The sequence below is a fragment of the Tamandua tetradactyla genome, chromosome 12, assembly GCF_023851605.1.
Source record: "Tamandua tetradactyla isolate mTamTet1 chromosome 12, mTamTet1.pri, whole genome shotgun sequence".
NCBI lineage: Eukaryota > Metazoa > Chordata > Mammalia > Pilosa > Myrmecophagidae > Tamandua > Tamandua tetradactyla.
Genome location: NC_135338.1, coordinates 48,869,862 through 48,891,985, shown reverse-complemented (window position 1 = coordinate 48,891,985; position 22,124 = coordinate 48,869,862). Strand labels below are relative to the sequence as shown.

The window sequence follows — 22,124 nt, the reverse complement described above, 5'->3', positions numbered from 1 at the left end:
AGTCACTTGATGACAACTGTTTGCACAAGTAATGTCAATATTCTGTTTACATTGTCATACTTTCAAAATTAAAACAAAAAGTGAGATCTCCATTCGCACAGATTTGCAGCAAATATATTTTTGGGCCCAAACTACAGGTCTAGCAGCATTTTTCAGATCTTGATGCAGGGCAAAGAAAATTTCCTATTTCAAAAATCCATTTAACTGTATACCATTGAAGAACTTCTTCCTAATCTTCTATTTAAAGTGAGTCTGAAGTGTAATACATGCTAAAAGGCAAATATCGAGGGAAGTTTGTAATAGAATTCCCTAAATGCCTTTCATGAAATGGACATTCTCAATTAAAATAATATGCTTGTGGATGAATACCAGTATTTAGCAGCACCTATCAAAGCAATAAGACATTTAAGTTGAAAAATGTAAAGATTTTACACAGTGAACATTTACAGCTGATTTTGATAATAGAATACCCTACCTCTGAACCTCAATTAAGTAAAATGTTGTCCCCCCAACAGAATTAGTAGACTTATATCACCAAAGGAGTATAATTTTTATACACATTAGTATTATTCTACCAATTCTTTTATATCACCAAAAGAATTAGTAGACTTAGGTCACCAAAAAAGTTTACTCAATTATTATTGTTTTCAATTTTGTCAATAAAAATTTTGTGGAAGTTTGTTTTCCTTCTTGTTATTTAAGTACCTGCACAATATCTTCAATTTTGTCTCTTGCTCTTTATAGAAGTTTGCTAATCCCTAGTCTAGAGTGAGACAGACAACAAATATATTTTTAAAAACATACGATTTGAGATGGCAGTAAATGTGGTAAAAACAGCAAACAAGGAGATAGCAATAATGCAAAGTGACTTTTCTCGGAGGCTGTTAACATTCAGCTAAGCCAATAATGATACAAAAATGGTATCTGAGGGATGATCTGGGGCAGTTCCAGACTGAGGTCCATGTCAGGTTCTAAGGCCACCCGCACATTGAGTGATTTACTAGAAGTACTCACAGTACTCAAAGGTAATTGTACTCAGGGCATAGTATATTGCAGTGATCAGCTCAGGGAAAAAGACATTTCAGATGAAGTCTGAAGGAAGTCAGGCACAGGCTTTCTATGTCTTCCCCACTCATGCTCTCCCAGGGGTCACACAGAACCCACTCCTTACGGCAGCCAAATAGCAACATGTGTAACATTTCTGCCCAAAGAAGTCCACTTAGAACTCAGAGTCCAGGTTTTTTATTGTGGGCTGGTCACAACCACAACTACCAAAATTCTAGACTCCCAGAAGGAAAGCAGATATTTATGGTTCAGGATTATTAAAAAAGCCTTAACAATCCAGGGAACATTTCAAAAGCAAGTTCTTAGACCACTCAGCACAACACTCTGCTCAGCAAGCTGACCTTTCTAAAGACAACAACCTTGATCTTGCTTGCTGTTCTAGTTTGCTTGCTGCCAGAGTGCAATATACCAGAAATGGAATGGCTTTTAAAAAGGGAAATTTAATAAGTTATAAGATTTACTGTTCTAAGGCTGAGAAAATGTCCCAGTTAAAAGAGGCTGTAGAAATGTCCAATATAAGCCATCCAGGGAAAGATGCCTTGATTCAAGACGGCCGATGAAGTTAGGGTTTCTCTCTCAAGTAGAAAGGCACATGGTGAACAGAGTCAGGGTTTCTGTTTCGGCTGGCGACCACAGCATCATCTGTTAGCTTTCTCTCCAGCTCCCTAGGAGGCATTTTCCTTCTTCATCTACAGAAGTCGCTGGCTGATGGACTCTGCTTTGTGGTTCTGCGGCATTCTCTGTTGTGGCTTTCTTATGGCTCTGTCATTCTTTTCTTCTCTCTCTGAATCTCTTGCTTTCTCCAAAATGTTTCCTCTTTTATAGGATTCCAGTAAACTAATGAGGACACACCTGGAATGGGTGGAGATACATTTCCACCTAATCCAGTTTAACAACCACTCTTGATTGCATCACATCTCCAGGGAAATTATCTAATTAAAGTTTCAAACATACAGTGTTGAATAGGGGTTAGAAGAAACAGCTGCCTTTACAAAATGGGATTAGGATTAAAACATGGTTTTTCTAGGGTACATAGATCCTTTCAAACCAGCTCGCTTGCTATGTTAATTATTTCCTGCATGCACCTTAAGGCTGGATCAAGAAACAGAAAGATTGGGCGGTGTGGTGGCGCAGTGGCAGAATTCTCGCCTGCCGTGCCCAAGACCTGGGTTCGATTCCCGCAGTTTGCCCATGCCAAAAAACAATAACTAAAGCAACAAGACAGAAAGATCAGTGTGGCTGGAGTGAGGCCTATGAGATGAGCTTAGAGAGGGGAGTCAGCTCATTTAGGGCTTTCGTGAGAAGTTTGGATTCATGCTAACTGCAGTCTGCCATTCAAAAGTTTAAAGCAAGGGAGAGATGTGGTCTAGTTTATACTTTGAAAAAATCACACACTGTACTGTTGAGAATATAGGGAGGAAAGAGAAGTAATCAGAAAACTAGTTAGGAGACTACTGTAGTAGTCCAAGAAAAAAAAAAACTTAAATTAGGGTGGTATGGAGAGAACCCAAATAAATATGGGGTGTATTTTGGAGGTAAAGTCAGCAGCCTTTTCTGATGAAGGAAAGTAAGGACTCAAAACTGAATGTTACTTTTCTTTAGCTTGGGCATTTGGCTAAATGAGATGGGAGAATACTTTGGGATAAATCAGTTGAGAACAGAGAAATGCATTCTGTTTTGGGTATCATTTCAGCTAGAAATAACAGATTTAGGAATAGTTGGCAGGTATATGAGACTGGATGAGATCTTCAAAGGAGAGAGTGTAGATAGAGAATTAGAGAATCAGGAACTGAACTGTGGACATACAAACAGTTAGATGTTGGGAAAATTGAAGATGATTCATCGAAAAAGAATGAAAAAGAATAGCCAGTGAGACTGGGGAGAAAATCAGGAGAATGATGGCACAGAACTTAAAAGAAGATGTGTTTGAAGGAGAAAGAAGCTTACCATGTTGAGTGGATAAGTCCAGTAAGATAACACTGAAGAGGCTCTTGACTGGAAAGTAGAAGTCAGTGATGGCCCTGACTAGGAGCAGTTTTAATGGATGTTAGAATAAACTGAGGAGAGAATGTTAGAGTGAAATGGAGACATAGAACAGAACTTGGTAAATTGTCCCTCAAAAGGGGACAGAGATAATGGAAAATGGCTGGAGGGTGAAGGAAGGTGGAAGATTTAAAGCCTGTTTGTATGCGGTGTAATACTCTGCAGAGAGGGAGAAAATGAAAGGGGAGAAGGGGGTACTGTACCAGCCACATTAATGTGAAAGTGAAAGATGAGTGGAATCCAGAGCAAAGTGAGAGGATTGGCATCTGATAGGAGCAGGACACTTACAGTTGAGGAAAAAAAGGAGTGTGGGTAGAAAGGCAAGAAGATGGGTAGGTTTGAGGTGGGAAAATGAGGAAACACCTATTTTATGACTTCTATTTTCTGTTTTATGAACTGAGAGTGAAGAGATGTGGAGAGGGTACTGGTTTGAAGAGGATAAAGATTTGGAATTATTGCTTTGGAATGTAGGAAAGTGAATACATACATTAGAAAAGATGTAGCATAATAATCATTTGAATACTGTACATTAAATTTGTTTTCAGTGGCCACTAAGGAAACATCTTGGTCCCTGACAAAGCTCTTTCAGTCTACTTAAGACTGTATCTGGAACTAAGAATTAAAAAAAATTGGTCCTAAGGCAACTTAAGGAGAGAACACTCTCGGGTCTTGTTTTCTATTTGTCTGATGGACAGTTGTCTGTTTAATGCCTTTAGTGGCCTCCATGTGGTCTCCATGTGCTCTCTACAACAGAAAACTGTATCTCTGGTGGCTTAAACAACAAGAAAAATTATTAGTACATAAAAGTCAAGAGACTAACTTAACATGTCTGGATAGCTCATTTAAACAATTGAAACACAGGGAGCCCAGAATAAGAATGAGGGGCTTTAATCCTGCATAGCTTAATGTAATGCCTGGTTACATTCTAGAATATATTAAGCAGATAGTAAGTATTGGCAAAACCTCTTGAAGGATGGGCGAAAAAATATGGAGCTATTAAACTTCACCACCTGGGAAACCCCTGCTACTGTGATGAACATTAGGGACACCCAAATCAAGAGATTGAAAGCCCTTGATCCTAGGGCTTTCTCTTGTGAAGTTTATGTATGTAGGAGAGAAGCTTAGCCTTAAGTATGCCTTAAGAGTTACTTCTGCAGGACCTCTTTTGTTTCTCAGATGTGGCATCACTCTACACCCAGCTCTGCAAATAAAATCATTGCCCTCTCCTCTATGTGGGACATGACATCCAGAGGTGAATGTCTCCCTAGCGGCATGGGAGATGATTCCCAGGGATGAGTCTGGCCCTGGTACCATGGGGTCAACGATGCCATCCTGACCAAAAGGGGGAAAAGAGTGTAACAAATAAGGTTATCAGTGGATGAGAGTTCAAGTAGAGTCTAGAGGCTACTCTGAAGGTCACTCTTATGCAAGAGTCAGACATTGCTACCTATCATAACTTACCAAACCCCAACCAAAACCTTTCTAGCCAATCCTAAAGAATACCTAGGGCAATATATAAGATTCTACAAAGGTTCCATGCTAGGGTAACTTTGCAGAAAACTACAACCTCCAGATGAGTCCCTTGACCAGATAAGTCCTGAAACCTAGAGGGGCCAGCCTCTCCAGAACATCAGCTAGTTCCAGCTCCCTAATGCATATTATTGACAGCCCCTTCCAACATGAAAAAGTTAGAATGACCTATAGCCCAAATACCCCTTAAGACAGGGATAGAAAGATCAAAGGTGATGGTGGAGTTATACAGAGAAGGTAGGGTTTAACAAAGTATGATTGCTGAATCATTATACTAATATTTCTTTTAGGCTCCTGTATCTTAGAGCAGCTAGAAATTAAAACCTTAAATTGTGGAATTGTAGCCCATACCAAACTCTTGAAACCTGTTCTACAACTAATTGTTGTGATGTGCTTTGAAATTTATTGCTTTTTTTTTATAAGTTATTTTTCACAAAAAAAGAAAAAAGTCTATTGTGATGATAAAAAAGGAGATTTGTTCTTTCTTGTCTCCAATGTTCTGGAACAACTAGAAGGAAAAGTCTGAGATGATGGTATGGTAGTCCATGATCTGTCCTGTAACTGCTTGTTGAAGAGTGCTTTGAAAACTATTGCTTTTTTCTTTCTTTGCTTTATATATATGTTACACAATTTAAAAAGTTAAAGGCAGAAAAAAAAAGTCAAGAGAGAGTGGTCTCTTGAGTTTGCTGGTTCAGGACTTCAAAGCTGTCATCTGGAAGGTAGTCATCTCCCATTTCTTCCATCTGCCATCCACAGCATTGTCTTCAATCCTAAATTTGGTTGCATTTGTGGTCATAAAATGGCTGCCCGTAGCAGTTGGAGTTACAAGCATCCTTGCTTTCATCCAGAGATGAGAGAGGGAAAAAATACTTTTCAGAATCATAAACTAATTCTGTTTAGCCTTATTGTGTCATTTTAGGACCCATCAAACCTTGAACTAAGACATCAGGGGAATACTCTGTGCTGCTTGGCTGAAATCTGGGTTACTAAACTAAATCACTGATATGGAAGAAAGAAGGGAAGAAGAAGGAGTATTATCACAATGGGCTTAGACTAATCGGGTTCCCCGTAAAATTGAGCATGCAGTGTGCTTCCACTGAATCACTTGTACTACATAGGGAAGAATTTTCTTCAGAATTGGACCTTTATTAAGAAAGAAGGAGGGAATAGACACTGGGTGTGCAGCAAAGAATTGTTCACTTCAGAGACTAAAAGGGGAAATACAATTAGTACACATAATGGCTCATGTTAAAATTTTGTTTTAAAATACGTTATTATTACACTACATCATAGGCAAACTAGGGAATGGGGAAAGAAGAATATTTTAAAACTTTGATTCTTATGAAATCCAATTAATTACAGAGACCGTTATGGCAGTGCTATACAGGAGAGATGTAGTTGTCAAGAATCGTTATGAAAACTTGATGGGATTGACTTTCCCAAGAGAGCTCAATGTAGTAGAAAGCACAAGAAAGAATTCTGGGTACTGTTGCGAGCACACTTGGACTGGCTTTGCCAGTTCTGACTTGTGTGTGACTTGGGGCAAGTCCCATAACTTTGAGTTCCGAGAAAAACATACCTGCCTGGAAGGTAGGGATTAGAAAGTAGGAGACATGCCCATGGCAGGCACCCCTACAAGGTGGCCTGTAGCAAGAGGAGGATCACGAGTGGCAGTATGTGTGTGTTACATAGCATCAGGGATGACCGTTTTCAAATTGCAGAAGGAAACAAAATATACTTAATGAATATAATCTTTAGTAAGTTAGAGACCCTGAAATTTTGCAGTAGTTTTAATTTCAAACTCTGTTATTGATACAAGTTTACAATAGTCTAAATGTGTAGCAATCCCATAAAATAGTCATATGTAAATATTTAAAACATAAATTCCTCGTATCAGCTTCTTGCCATATCACTTAATTTTTTGTAGGAGTATGAGAAGCCCAATAATTCAGTTTACATGATTACTTGTTTAAATTCTAGATAAATGGAGCTCTTTGTAATGTGTGGCATATTAAATTTGGAGGCAAAAAAATAACTGATTGATGTCTCTACCTCATCACATTTTGGCGAGTATGTCGACTGTCCAGAGGTGCCTTTTGTAAACAAATATAAAACTGTTTCTGTATTAAAGAAAACCTATGTAATATTTATCACTGGCAAAAAGTTACAGAGTGATCTATTGGTATATATATTAACATTTTAAATTTTAAACCAACTTGCCCTTATTGAGATTAAGTTTACTTGTGTCTCACAGTGCTATCTTTGACTTTTAGTGAATGAGGAACAATTCTACTTTTAGTCTAATACTTAAATTATTGTCATCAATGTTTTGCAAATAAATACCCTATTTTATTATATGGTAAACTTTTATGTCTATTGATTTTTTTTTTAGAGTCACATAAATCTTTGAACAGATTTTACTCAATGATAATCAGATCTTAATTTCTGATTTAATATATTTTAACTGCTTTTTAAATCAACTCACATATCTTAAATAGCAGATAGTATATAATATAATCTAAATTTACCAAAATTTTCTTTAGATACCTAAATTCATCTGCATCAAATGATTTTATTTAAGGCATCTTATCGTAATGTTTCTCTGTCTTTGCAATATTTATAACAGACTTTTAATTTGAAGCAAATGAAATTTAATATATTTACTATTTTATTAAAAGTACTTAGGTTTTGAGGCTGAATTAATTGTTGAATGCTATTCAGTTTTATGGGGTGCTGGTCATGAACCATGGACAATACAAAGTTATGACTTTTTACTATAGAAACCACTGAGAACCGGGAGAATTTTTAAAGCAGGAGAGACAGGCTACACAAGATGAATAACAATAAATACTTTTTTAAAAGTTAAAAAGTTTTATGTCTCCCATGAAACCTTTTTAAAAACCAAAAACAATTAAAATAACCTCCTGTCTTATAAAGTGATGTGAACCTAGCTAACCTGTTAATTGTCAGGATGGTTGAAAATGTCTTATTCAGGTGGTTTCCTATCTACTGCCTTCCCCAGTTTGTGTCGGCTTTTCTCTGTCCTTCAGATATCGTTAGTACTGAGTTAACCCTGGTATTTAATTATTGCATAATATTCGTGTGGTTATCACCACATAGTTATATAAAGATTAAAAATGTATATAAAGCATGCATTATTTTTGAATAGTTGTTTAAAGTTTGTCTGATTTACTTGCCTAACAATGCAATTTTACCAAAAGTGCAATTTGGGATATAACCTTGTTTTAGTTTGTTAAAGCTGCCAGAATGCAATATACTAGAAATGGAATGGCATTTAAAAGGAGAATTAAGTTGCAAGTTTACAGTTCTAAGGCTATGTAACTGTCCAAACTAAGGTATCCAGGGAAGGATGCCTTGATTGAAGAAAGGCCAATGAGTCTGGAATACTTCTGTCAGCTGGGAAGGCATGTGTCTAGCATCTGCTGGGGTCTCTGGCTTCTCATTTCAAACATCTTCCCCAGGGGCATTTTCTTTATCTCCAAAGGTCCCTGTTGTGTGGGCTCTAAAGCTTTTTCCAAAATCGTTCCTTCTTTAAGGATTCTAGTAAGCAACCCCACCTTGAATGGATGGAGACATAGCCCCATAGAAACTACCTAATCAGAAAGACCCCACCCAGCAATATTGAATGAGGATTAAAGAACATGGCTTTTCTGGGGTACACAGCAGTTTCAAACTGGCACAAGCCTCAATGAGTATTTTATATTTTTTCCTTTCCTTTCTCTCCTTTTCTTTGCCTTTAATTAAATCTTAGTTTTGAGCTATTCTTTTTTAAGTACATAGTCTCCTTTTTGGTACATATTTTCCATGTCTCAAAATGAGTATGCCTCAGCTTTAGAAATTGAAACATTTGTGACAGATGTATTAGAACTTTGAGATTTCATCTTTATGTAGCTACAGCTCCTTCTGTCCACATCTGGGATGCAATGAACAAGCAGACTTTATCTATACTGAGATGCTACCACTCAAAGGGAGTATGTTCAGTCAGCTTTAGTGCTACTGGCAAACTGTTGCTGTCTGTGGGACTAGACTCAGAACATACTATTACCATTTGGAGATGGCAAGAAGGTAGGATTCTTTTCTGCTTTGTGATTTTTTAAAATAAGAATATTAGCGTCATATGAATTCTGTATTTAATATTTGTCTTAATTTGGTGATTGAGAACATTATTCACTTCAACCATATACAATACAATACCCAGTTGGTGATACTGTATGTATGTTCCACTTAAAAATACCGATGAAAATGTGACTTTACAAAACAGATAAATTAATGAAATTATAATTATAAATTAGTATTACAGATAATTCCCTTGTTTTTCCTTTCATAAGAGTTTATGTACTTAAGTATCTTTGCTAATGATTTGATTGGTTAGGGAGTACCTTAAGAATGAAAATGAAATATATTTCAAATGGTAAGGAAAGATCAAGAGGGTAATATTACCTAACTTGCTGTAAACAAAACTTTTTAGTTGCATAGCTACTTTTAGAGTGACATTAATGGAGTTACCTAAAAAAAAGGGATATGGTCCATAAAATCATAAATGACCCAAAAGGGCAATGAAGCGCTCCATAAATGTACACATCACTTGTATATATTTATGGAAAAAAGACCCTCTGTACAAGTAACTCTGTATCCTGTGATTGTTACACAGCAGGATATAGGGTATAGTCCTCATCTTCTTATAAGTATCTGTTTTTTTGAACCATATATTTTGAATAACCATTTGTTCATATAAAAATTAGTTTAGTTCTTATTACTAAATTGTGTAATTTTGTTGTATCTTCCTTACTAGGTGCCAAAATTGCCAGCAGAGCTGGTCACAGCCAACGTATTTTTGTGGCAGAATTCAGACCAGACTCAGATACTCAGTTTGTCTCTGTGGGAGTAAAACATGTGAAGTTCTGGACTCTGGCAGGAAAGGCTCTTCTAAGCAAAAAAGGGCTAATGAGCACACTGGAAGATGCCCGGATGCAGACCATGTTGGCTGTTGCATTTGGTGCAGTAGGTCTCTTAAAATGCGTGTGGTGGTGTAACTTTGAATTATATAAACTAGACTACTTAGAATTTTCTTGCCTTAGATGATAAGCCACATTAAGCCCTGGTCATACATTTAATTCATTTTTCAAAAACCTGGTGACTCAAAAATCAGGGTATGGGAGGAAAAAATTAATGTGATGGAAGAAGGATTGTGAGTCAATGTTTGTGCCTTTGGGCCAATGCCATTCTCAAAAAACTTTATTAATCTTGTAATTGTCACACTAAATATCCTAAAGTTTCTACCTTCCTAACAGTACTTCACAGGTCCTAAAAAATAGTCAGTAAAAGAAACGTAAATCAAAAGACATGATTTTCAGTTGATTTAAGATTCTACTTGTATTTAGGATTTCCTTTGCTTTCTATCATCTTAACTCATGTTTGCATATAGGGTTGAGGGTGCTCTGGGCCAGAGCCTCTAATTCAAGGGAAGGAGGAGGGAGAGAGATAAGAGGAGTGAGCACAATTCCTGTTCTTAATAGAAGAGAGTATTCAAGGGCCCTCTCCTCCTCTCCCTTCCGCTCACCAACCTCTATTAATAATCTGAGCCTGTGGTTTACAATCTACATCTCTTTCTTTTAATACTTTGCCCTGACTAGACTTTATAAATCCTCTTGTGCATCAAAATACTAAGTGGATTTCCTTCTTCAAGTGTTTATGTGTGTATGCAATATTTGAAGGAAGAAAACATACAGGCTGTCAAGTATTCTAAGAAAGATTAGAGAAAAGAAAATCCCAGTTTGTTTTTGTTATAATTTAAATTCTTATTTTTCTGTTGTTTTTTAAACATTGATTTTGGTGAAAGAAAGATCTTATATAACTTTATAAATGAAGCAAAAATGGGATGGAAGTAGCATGTGATGCAGGATTTGATTTCTCCAGTTTCTACATAAATTAACTATATGAGGATTGCAATTCTCAAAGTGATCTAAAGCAATTATCAAATTTTTGTTACCTCATCAAATTTATCTTATTTTGCATTGTTTGATTGCAGGAATAAATGAACTTTTACTATTTTGATTTTAAGAAATGGCAAACATTGATTTCATATATAACTGTGTGCATTAGTGAAATCTGAAAAGCTCCCACAACTTTGGTGTAGATAATAGTTTTACTTTCTATGATAAGACATTTTATCAGATGCAATAAAAGGTTATCCTCCAAAAAAAAAGTTATCTTCCCTTTCTATCCTTATCCTTTTCTCTCTCTGTTTACAATGACCTTAAGTTATTTCTTGGGCAGCTAGAAGGAAGCAATACAAAGAGACAGTATAGAATTATAGTATTTTAGAATTAGAAGAGACCTTAGAGAACCAACTCCCTCATTTTATACATGAAAAAATTGGTATTCATAGAGGTTAAAAACTTTGCCCAACGTGCTTCCAACAAATAAGCAATAGGAAAGGGAAAAGGTTCTGAACAGCTGAGCCTCGTTTAGGTTTCCTGACTCAAGTCCAGTGCTTCTCCTACCACATCATGCTTTTTATAATGAAACAAGGTGAGATAGAATTACACTTACATAGGAAATTACATCTGTATGAACTCTGTTTGAACTTTTGATGAGTTTATCTCCCCCCTCCCCCACTCCTTTTCAGAATAACTTGACGTTTACAGGTACCATCAGTGGTGATGTCTGTGTGTGGAAAGATCACATATTGTGTCGAATCGTGGCCAGAGCTCACAATGGGCCTGTGTTTGCAATGTACACCACCCTGCAAGATGGACTTATTGTGACTGGTGGCAAAGAAAGGCCGTAAGTCCCCTTTCTATTCACAGCCTCACTGAGTATCTAAGGATTTATGGTCTACCTGAGGTATGCAGTTAGGTATGCTAGTTATTTCTGGACTACATAGATCCTCTCTGACCTTCCTCCTCATATGCTTCTCCCTTGTTGCTTTTTATGTTCCTTCTATTGCTTCTGATTTCTCGTCTTAAATCACTAACTGCTCATAAACCTAAACTCTACCAGCTATGATGATGATTTTTTGAGGCGTAGATAGGTCATTGTCTTAGAAATCAAGAACTGATTTTCCTAATATCTATATTAATAGTTTAAAGTGTAAGTATTTGCTGAGTAATAGAGGCCCATTAGAAGACTCTTTACCATGGAAAGATACCTAGGCTGCATCTCAACTACATGCTCTCTTTTTTTATTCAAACAGGGTACTAAGGAGTTATGCATCCTGCTGCATTAGAAAATGTTGAGAGAATGCTTAAAGAAAAACTTTGTCTTGTTTTTGTGTGAGGCAAACTTCTTAGATAAATTGTATTATAAAAAAAATGTCAAAATTTAAGTCTGAGGGGTGGCCTTTTTGTCTGAGTTATTTTCTAATCTCCCAATAGTAACCAAATTAAAATAGATTTCCTACAAAGAAATTCATGTGCATGTTAAATTGTGCATAAATGACTAAGAAATAGTGCATATCAATACAGGATTGAAAGAACCCTCATATTTTTAAACACAAGTACAGAATCTTTTACCTTTCACATAAAGAAATAGTACCTGGATTTTTTTTCCCCCAGAGACGAGCAATTCATCTAGCAGAAAATGAGGTGACACTTAATTTATTAAATTATTTCAAGAGAAAAAAAACACATGGGTATATTTATCTTTTACCTATTATTCACACACTTTTGTTTCACCATTCGTTATCTAGTCCTGTAGTCTACTAAACTTTTTCAGTTGGTTATTTTAATATTATAGGAAAGAGATGTGCTTCTCTTTTGGCCCCTAAAAGTACAGTCTATAGCACAGCATCTGTAATCCTGTTATCTAGACTTACATTTTCATTATCCTTTTAATGTTAAAAATCTTTTTGTACATTTCCCCAACCATAAAGTATTATGAGAAAGGGTAAATGGAAGGGAGGGGCAAATAAAATTATGCTGTCAAAAAATGGATGTTTCACAAAATAAAATTTGTTTAAACTGTTTGACTGAGTTAGTGTATCCTAATATTGCCATAGAATTTCTAGACTATTAGAAATAAATTATAAATTTCAGAGCCTTTTTTATTCTCCTTATACCTTAGCATTTGCATATTGGTAATAACCAATAATAAATGTCTGTTTTGGTTTGGGTTATTATTTACTTAGGTCAAAAGAAGGAGGAGCAGTTAAACTGTGGGATCAGGAACTGAGGCGATGCCGTGCCTTCAGGCTTGAGACAGGACAAGTCACGGATTGTGTTCGTTCTGTGTGCAGAGGCAAAGTAAGATATGTTCTTTGACCCATCTGGTGCAGCAAAACATAGAGAGCAGTTATGACTGTAATTTTTTTTACCTCTTGTAACTTACTGAATAATATTTAATGTTAATTTCTTAAGATGGATTTGATGGCCAGTTTTACTCTGCCTTTTCCCAACTGCTTTCTTTGTATAAGTGCAGTGCATAAGATAGGAAGCTATTCTCAGTTTGTCTAAATACCTATATTTAAACCTCCATATTTTCTTAAATCTGCTAATTCAGCTATGGTAGATAGAACTGAACTTCTTTGCAGTTAATTCATCATAATTAGAGCAGCTGTCTCCATTTTTAAAAAGAATACATTCCTGTAAAAAAAATTGAGCATGCTTATACTCCCAATAAGTGAATTTATAAATTATAAAAATGTATTATCCTGTTTGTATGTTAAACTTTACTTAAGCTTATTTTAGTTAAAAAGTATAAATAAAAGTTCCAATACTTTATTCCTGTATCTCAGTGCACTTACCCCTCTTTGCAGATCTTTTAAGATTAAAATATAGTCAAAGTAAAACTTTGATTAGTGAAGGAAACAGATATAGAAAAAAGCAGAAAAAAGCTCTGTTTTCTATCACGGACTGTAACAAGTAACCCAGCCCAGTGCTCTTGCAAGTGTGTGCCTCTAGTCATAGAAAAGTTTGCATGAGCAAACGATGCTGCTAGATAAGTAGTTCAAAGCAAAAAGTTCTCTGAAAGGCCAACAGGGTCATTCTTACATTATGAAGTGCAACTGTTGTTATCACATCAAATGTATTCGTCCTACTTATGTTTCAGGGCAAGATATTAGTTGGGACAAGGAATGCTGAAATAATAGAAGTTGGAGAGAAAAATGCAGCATGTAATATTTTAGTTAATGGTCATTTGGATGGACCAATCTGGGGACTAGCAACCCATCCTTCCAGAGATTTTTTCCTTTCTGCTGCAGAAGATGGGACAGTGAGACTCTGGGATATTGTTGATAAAGTAGGTACAATTTTTTAAAAGATGTTACAGTTCCTAAGAAGGGAAGTGGAAGTCCTAAATTATTAGCACTTAACTCAGAAATACATTGAGAATTTTGAAGGAAAATTAGTTTTGTATTATACTTACTGTCATTCTCTGTGACTTTTGGTCCTTATGCAGAAGATGCTAAACAAAGTGAATTTGGGACATGCTGCCCATACTGTGTGTTACAGCCCTGATGGGGACATGGTGGCAATTGGGATGAAAAATGGAGAATTTATTATTTTACTGGTGAGCTCCCTAAAAATATGGGGAAAGAAGAGAGATAGACGATGTACAATCCATGATATCAGGTTAGTAAAAAAATGGAATAAAACTTCCAATTTATACTTAAATGACTCATGATGCATTTGGAAAACTTTCCTTAGCCACACTTCCAAAAATGGTCCCCTGTAGCATCTTATCACATCATAAATTTTAAGCTGAAATATGGCCATTTGTATACTTACTTAATTCTGCTTGCTAAAATTTTAAGTCCACTAGACACCAGCCACAGAGCCTCATAGTAACAACTCTCAGGCATCGTTTTTATGACTACATGTCACACCAGATATGTTCTGTTAGTTCACATGGTCAAGAATTATCTGGCATTGTTTAAGCCCTTCAAAAGTTGTCAACCTGGAAAACTAAAGTTACACCCCCCCCCAAATATTTTACTTCCTTTACTAATTTCTTTGAGAATATATAGTTCATCCATTTAGTCAACACTCACTGAACCTCTAAGTCCTAGAATCTGAATTTGAACCTTTTTTAAATCTGTATTTCTCAGTTGTTAAGCTTATTTTAACAATGGCTACCATTTACTGAACGAGTCTGTGTGAGCAAGATTGGCTGGCCAGGTCTGCTGAAAGCTTGTGCTCTTTTCAATGGTAAAATCTTTTTAAAAATGAAACCTTGGGGCGGGCCGCGGTGGCTCAGCGGGCAAGAGTGCTTGCCTGCCATGCCGGAGGACCCCGGTTCGATTCCCGGCCCCAGCCCATGTAAAAAAAAAAAAACAAACAAAATATAATAAAACAAGAAAATGTTTAAAGATGTTTCCCTTCCTTCCATCCTTCCTTCCTTCTCTCTGTCTTTCCTTCCCTTCCTCCCTCTCTCTTTAAAAAAAAAAAAAAAAAAAAAATGAAACCTTGCCTAGAGCTTCCATATATAAAGCAGTAACAGTGGCTTCCCTTTAACCCCCTTCTCTGACCTGCCCCATGTCTTTAAAACACCTCAACAAGATTCACGGGAACGTTTTCAAAAGGCTTAATTGTCCTATACTGCCTTCCATGATTGATAGGTGAAATAGGACTTCATTTTTTGTCTTTTAAAAGATAACTGCTTCCAAGCTTCATGTAGTGTTATTTCATTTTAATAACCTGAGTAAAGCTAGTCTTTGTTCTTTGCAATTACACCAACATCCTTTCAGATGAACTCTTAACTGTTTTTAGTGAATGAGTAATTGTTAGTGGTTTTTTAAAAACTGAATTATTTTAAAAGGAACTGAGAGATGAGAAATCCGGAAACATTTGAAATTAAAATATAAAGCTTTTGTTTCATATAACACAGATGAATCTCAGTAACAATGATCAGTTGTGTTTATCAAGTAAACCTGTAAGTTTGAGGCCATATCACACATATATTTTCAAAAGCTAGAAAGGAAAAGTCACCGGCTTAAATATTTATACTATTTCTTGTGGTCTAATGTACCTTTTACATGTTTTGTTACATATTCAGATTTAGTCCAGATTCCCGCTATCTGGCAGTGGGCTGTAGTGAGAACTCAGTGGATTTCTATGACCTAACATTGGGGCCCACCCTTAACAGAATTAGCTACTGCAAAGATATTCCAAGCTTTGTCATACAGATGGACTTCTCTGCAGACAGCAGGTATCTCCAGGTACAATGCCAATACTATATATATACCCAGTTTACATTTCATGTTAGTGAAATGAACTCCTCAACTCCACAGCTTCTGAACTCTAACCTTTATTTACTCTTCCCTATTTCTGCATCAATTCTGTAATATTTTGCCTTTTTAAAACAGATTTTGTATCTTCTGTATTTTTTATTTTAGAAGTGCAAAAGTAGCACTTTGTGGATTTTGCTTCTCACATAATGGAATTTTTGTCTTATTTTAATGAAAGGTCTCCACTGGTTGCTATAAACGGCATGTTTATGAAGTGCCTTCAGGAAAACATCTTATGGATCAGGCTGCCATTGACAGAATTACTTGGGCTACATGGACCAGGTAAATATCTGTTCACGAGGAAAGAAGTGACTGAAGATTAGTGAGGAAAATTGGAAAATCCTATTTCTGAACAATTAGAGTCATCCCACTAGAGACTAATAATTGAGCTTCAGGTTTTTATCATCATACCTTGATTTTTTCCTAGGAAGAGAATAATGGCTTGCTCATGCTAGGATCCTTTTTACACACACACATATCCGTGCATTATCAGTGTGCTATCTTTTAAAGAAAAGAATTTAGTTATGACTTTAAAGATGCCATGAGGTTTTCCTAACAGGTTTAATAGGCAATAAAATCATATATTGGGTGCTATAAGGTAGCTATATTATTCATCTAAAGGAATGCTATATTGAAACTAAAATTTTTTCAGATTTGCTGGCTGTATAGCAGGTAACCATGAGTGCCCTTTTTTAGTCAATGAAAATGAAAAATGCCATAAAGTTCCTTTTAATTTAAAAAATGTCTCTATCAACTTTTGTGAAATATTCATTGAATTTTTAAAGGATTATTAAACCTAAAAACCCTCTAAGTTACAAAATTTTATTTTAAAAAGGCAAGGGGGGGTTGTTTAATATCCCAGGTGAAATTTACACCTGTAAGTGACTTACCATAATTTATCATATTTCCCATGTTTTCAAATAACATGGTTACTTAAGAGATTCACTGGCATGACATTCCTTTTTCAGTATGGCAGAACTGTTTGCTATGGTGGATTTTCTTTTATATCTTTCCTCTAGTGTTCTAGGAGATGAAGTCATGGGAATCTGGTCTAGACATGCTGAGAAAGCCGACGTCAACTGTGCCTGTGTATCTCATTCAGGAATCAGCCTTGTAACAGGAGATGACTTTGGCATGGTTAAGCTGTATGACTTCCCATGCCGTGAAAAATTTGTAAGTTTGTATTTGGTTTTGTGTTTCTAACATTTTACTCCCAATTTAGATGTCTGATCAGTACTTTTTCCCTCATTGATAAGCTAAAATGTTTTGTCCTCATTTGAAAGTAAATTTTAACTTTTCCTTGTATTCCTAAATTTTTCCCAAACTTCCTCAATCCATTATTCTACAATAAAAGCTATCAGAAATAACCCCCCCCAATAATCTCATTTTTGAAAACTATTCAAATAAAGCTATTATTAGTCCTTTGTCAAACCTTTGATTAGCAAATTTCAAGTGTTTTCCTCAAAGAAAAAAAGAGTGCCTAGAGATATCCGAGTGTTCAAATAACCTGGTTTGTGTTGACAACCCAGATCATTACTAACTCTGAAAAAGCATTTTAATCATTATCCAATACACTGATAGCAAACTTTGACCTTTTTTGTGCATTATGTGCCCTGAACTTTGTTTTTCATTGTGTCTTAGGCAAAGCACAAAAGGTTCTTGGGTCATTCACCCCATGTGACGAATATTCGATTTACCAGTGGAGATCGACATGTTGTTAGTGCTGGTGGTGATGACTGCAGGTTGGTAACTTTCTCAGTCCAAAAGAAAAGGTGTTTTAGTGGTTATTAGTAAGAGATTTCATATAACTGCTATATAGCTTCAGTTTATGAACTCGGCTAAGTCAGTATCATTATGAAGTAGAATAACAGTTGGTTTCTTCAGTCAAATATTCTCCATTTATAGTAGAAAGCTATTAATGAGGAAAAAAATTACATGTATGATTTGAAAGCATAACTGAAAAATATTCAACTATTCTGAAAGTCCAGAAATGTAATTAACTCATTGCCACTTTCTTCCTCTGACAGTTTATTTGTCTGGAAATGTGTACATATGCCTCACTGAAAGACATGGATGCTGAGAAGACTCTACATAAATTAACAGCTTTGCAAAATGAGAATTACAGAGGGGAAAAAACCCTGAATGGTCAAGTGGTGCTAACCCAAGATTGTAACAAGGGAAAATGCCTAGAACCATTAAAATAGTAAAAGACCGATATGTTCAAAATATCTGCTATACATACTGTATAACTGTCCATACTCCATACACTGCCAGATAATTAAATTTCAAAGAATTGAATGCGTACTTGATCGTAAAAGCCAGGCAACCCCCTCTCCACCCCCTTTTTAGGGATGCAAATGTGGCTACAGGGGAGATTTAGGAGTAGCACTCCTCAAAAAACAAAAACCCAATTTGGGTAATTTTTCATCTCCCTTTTAGCAAATCTGTTTTTCTTTCAGCATTTTTAATATTTTCATGGTCCACTGCTCAATGAAATATTTTTTATCTTTATGTTTAAAAAAAAAAAAGCCATCATCACCCTAAAGGATCCCAGTTTTAAAAAGGCAAGTGTTACTTCTCAAAGAGAACAAATAAATGCAAGCTTTACTGGAGAATACCAATGGTTCTTAAACAGTTTAAAAAAAAAACAAAAACCCTTTTCATAAAAGTTTTCTCCTGGCAGTTTTGAATTCAGGAACAGATCCAGTTAGTAGTTTATGATTGCTATGTTTTCATTCTTAAGCCACCTGTATAATTGAAAAATTAAGATATGATTGTAGCTTCATTAATGGAAAAGTAGTATGATGAATAATCATTTCCAATGGTATATAGTTTGCTTTAGATAGCAATAATATTTAACTGGAAAAGAACACTGAATATGTTAAGATTTAGACTAATATAAAACATTTGTTTAAATGATGAGGTTCACAATTATGAAGTTAAAATTGAATAACTTGGAAAAATTTGTTCAGTTAGATGTATGCCATCACATAGGCTGATTTCCAGAATGAATGCAGCTCCATTTGTGAAGCTTGTCAATTAAAATTCCTTTTTTGGTGGATTGGGGCTGAATTCTTAGATCCTTATTCTTATTTACCATAAATGCTGCCAAAGATCAATACTAACCATTCAGGAATTTGCTGTTTCGCTTACCTGTAGTTTCCTGAAGATTGAAAGTTATATAGATGCTATTTAAAAATATATTTTTCTAAGTGTGAAAAAGTGTAAGATGCTCTATTTGCCCTCTGAACTTTTATTGTATTACCTTTGTAACATGATAGACACCCCCCTCAGGTTTCTCAAAACTGCAGCTTGATTTGACAAGGCAAAGAAAGATTCCTAATATTTATTTTCTATGTTCAATGCCTTGCAAATACTAAAAACAGAAATCACTGAATTTTATCACAGAACACCTGCCTAACCAGTAATTGAATCCTTTCAGTTTTAAAGCTCTGTGTTGCTGTCTGAAGGTGTTAAGAAACTTGAAACATAAGACAGTATATCATTCTTCACATAATGGTTCTCCTAAATTAAGCTGAATTTTAAAAGACATTAAATATTAAATCTCCATACATGTATCTTATAAATAGGTAGTCAATAAATTAAAGAGAAAAAATTCTCCAGAACTACCCTTCCGTATAAAGAAACATACTCATTTTTGAGCCAGTTACCACTTTAAAATTTCCTAAAGGGTCAAGTATGCCAGCTTTTGGTTAAAGAGAAATTCTACTTCCATTACAGTGAACACAGAAACTACAATTATAACCAGAAGCAAGCAAACTACACAGAATAAATTGCTCCCATTGCACTTCTGTTCCAACCTGATAAGCCAACCCTAATCATTGCTGTAGTCAGTTTCATGAGTTTACTTTGACCAGCCATTAGCCAAGGGCAGATTAGTAAATGTAATAGGCCATATAAGGTCCTTCCTGTTTTTAAAAAAAATGATTTTGTGTGTGCAGCAAATGATTAGGCTCTTAAATTTGTAACCGGAAACTTCTGTTACCTAATGTCCTATTTCTTTTATGTATATAGATGCATGCCAAAGCACATTGTGCACTCAGGTACCACTTGTCGTGTACCTCCAACCATGCTCATTTCCCTTCCTCCCTCTTCTTGTGCTCCTTCTTATGTGGTTCATGTTAGACCTAATTATCCAACATGTTTTAGGGTCAACTTCGGCTTGCCCATAAAGCATAGCAACTGAATGTTAAGGTTAAACTTATATAAATGTGTTTCCTGATCAGTCTCTATTAAATAGCAAAAATTTATCAGATTTTTGCATGTTATTTCTTTAATGCAATATGGCTGAGCTAAAATCACTTTTAAGCCCTTGTTTCCACTTATGTTGGTTATGGTGTAACTATATACCATTTATAAATAATAATTCCAGAAAAATTTAAACAATTTAAAACAAATCCCTTCTGCAGAGATATAAAGCATCTCAGTTTAGTAACTTTGGAATGGACAAATGCCTTAATTTTTGTGTAAACTTTTTAGAATGAAATGGAATCCATTTTACCCATGCCTAACTACATGAAATTGTGTGCTTTGCACTTTCCTTTTCTAATGTTTCAAGTTTTTACTTTCGGATCAGACAGCAAAGTGCAGTGTACAAAACGTTAATAATTGGTTAGATCTTCTCCCACCGGAAAAGCAATGGGCACAAGAGAAGACTACTGGTTTTATGCTCTTAAAAATGGACTTTCTTTTACACTTTATCATTTCTTATGTATGCCTAAGCAAGTCAATGAAGTTCTTTTTACAAAGCTAGTTTATTTTTGTCCTGAAAATGTTTAAGTCTGTATTATCCCTTTTGCCAGTAATTCATTTCTAACCACATTTTAGCTTTAATGTAAAACAAAACAAAACTACTGTACATAAAGTCTTTAAATTCAGTGATCCAATTCTAACGCATTTGACACTTCTTGCCTTAACAATTATAAAAACCATACACAAAAACTGTATAATTCAACAGTTCAAAAGTTTAGTCCTATTTTGTAGTTCACCCAGCTGATCTCTGTAATTATATAGTTGTCATTTAAAATATACTATTTAAATCTAATTTTTACATTGCAAAAATTTTCTTCATTAATAACTAAGTATATTTTCTGTGAAGTTATTTTTCAGAATGTGAGTACATATATACTCTTGTGACTGTTTTCTGAAACTATGTATATACTTGTAAAAAAACTTTGTATAATTTTGTGATAATGTAGTTTCCCAAAACATTTATTTAAAAAGCATATGTTAATAGTAAATGAAAGCATTTTAAGGAATTGTTTATATTTTTTACACTTGTCATACCAATTGTTTTTCACTCTACCCCAAGTACCTCATTAGTCCTTTCCAGGAGGTAAGGAACTGGATACTTCCAAATTATTTTACTAAAGTAGTGCTCAACTTGAGAGGCCTATACTACCGTGCTTTTCAAACTAAATTCATTTAGAAAGTAAAAAGCAAAATTGAATGACTACTGTAACATATCTCGGTACTTTTGGTCATTCTTCTGTTTTCACAGTGGATTATGAAAATTCTACCTTTGGGAAAAAAAACTAAAAGCAGCAATCCAAATTTAGGATAAGGACACTCCTCTCTCCTACATTTCTTATTACATATAACAGTGATGTAGCCCTAAATTATATTGTGATTAGTAAAAATGAAATCAACCACACTATAAATGCTGTTACTTAAAAGAGCAGTGTAGAAACATGCCTCAAATGTTTTAATAGAATTTAGTTTTTCCTTAAACTGGCTTTTCATAGTCAAAACAAAACAAAGAAAACCACAGCCAATGTTAAAACTACTTAATAAACTTACAAACTTGAAAAATTAGACACTTCAAATAGGCAATAAACTTCATATTATGAAAGCAATATATTCCAAGTTTCAAAGATTTGACAAGTTCTGTAGACTGTCTTTCATGTAGACTGAGACTTTCAAATCCATGATATTCTGCCAGGTAGGACTGGGTATCATTCACTGAAAAAACAAAACCAAGAAATTTTAAATTAACTGCTTTGCTTCCATATATACCATATACCTCAGCTTTTTTCTTCATTGCATATGTAGGACATACTTCTAAAAAATAAGGACAGTTTTACAAAAAAAAAACATCATAATACCTCACATCTTTAAAAATTACTTAATCCTTAATGTCACCATATATCCAGTTGGTATTCACATTTTCCCAAAGGTCTTCTACTTTTTAGAGTTAGTTTGTTTGACTTGGGATTCAAAA

At 35.1% G+C, this 22,124-nt stretch overlaps 2 protein-coding genes across 16 annotated transcripts in view; one reads left to right on the top strand and one right to left on the bottom strand.

The window, feature by feature from the left end:
- The window catches only part of EML5 (EMAP like 5), a 232,388-nt gene extending 213,959 nt beyond the window's left edge, over window positions 1–18,429 (top strand). For 3 of the 7 annotated variants that reach the window (XM_077123266.1, XM_077123270.1, XM_077123271.1), the window contains exons 32-41: window positions 8,551–8,724; window positions 9,452–9,660; window positions 11,288–11,445; window positions 12,788–12,902; window positions 13,708–13,896; window positions 14,056–14,228; window positions 15,652–15,814; window positions 16,062–16,165; window positions 16,903–17,056; window positions 17,525–17,768. In XM_077123266.1, coding sequence (XP_076979381.1) covers window positions 8,551–8,724; window positions 9,452–9,660; window positions 11,288–11,445; window positions 12,788–12,902; window positions 13,708–13,896; window positions 14,056–14,228; window positions 15,652–15,814; window positions 16,062–16,165; window positions 16,903–17,056; window positions 17,525–17,674 — 1,589 coding nt within the window. In that variant the 3' untranslated portion in view covers window positions 17,675–17,768. Of the gene's footprint in view, window positions 1–8,550; window positions 8,725–9,451; window positions 9,661–11,287; window positions 11,446–12,787; window positions 12,903–13,707; window positions 13,897–14,055; window positions 14,229–15,651; window positions 15,815–16,061; window positions 16,166–16,902; window positions 17,057–17,524; window positions 17,769–17,910 lie in introns of those variants that run through there. The other 4 variants (XM_077123267.1, XM_077123269.1, XM_077123272.1 and 1 more) reach the window with 4 other exon arrangements.
- A 785-nt stretch (window positions 18,430–19,214) lies between these two features.
- The window catches only part of ZC3H14 (zinc finger CCCH-type containing 14), a 46,503-nt gene continuing 43,593 nt past the window's right edge, over window positions 19,215–22,124 (bottom strand). For all 9 annotated transcript variants that reach the window (XM_077123282.1, XM_077123280.1, XM_077123278.1 and 6 more), the window contains one exon: window positions 19,215–21,865. In XM_077123282.1, coding sequence (XP_076979397.1) covers window positions 21,859–21,865 — 7 coding nt within the window. In that variant the 3' untranslated portion in view covers window positions 19,215–21,858. The remainder of the gene's footprint in view (window positions 21,866–22,124) is intronic.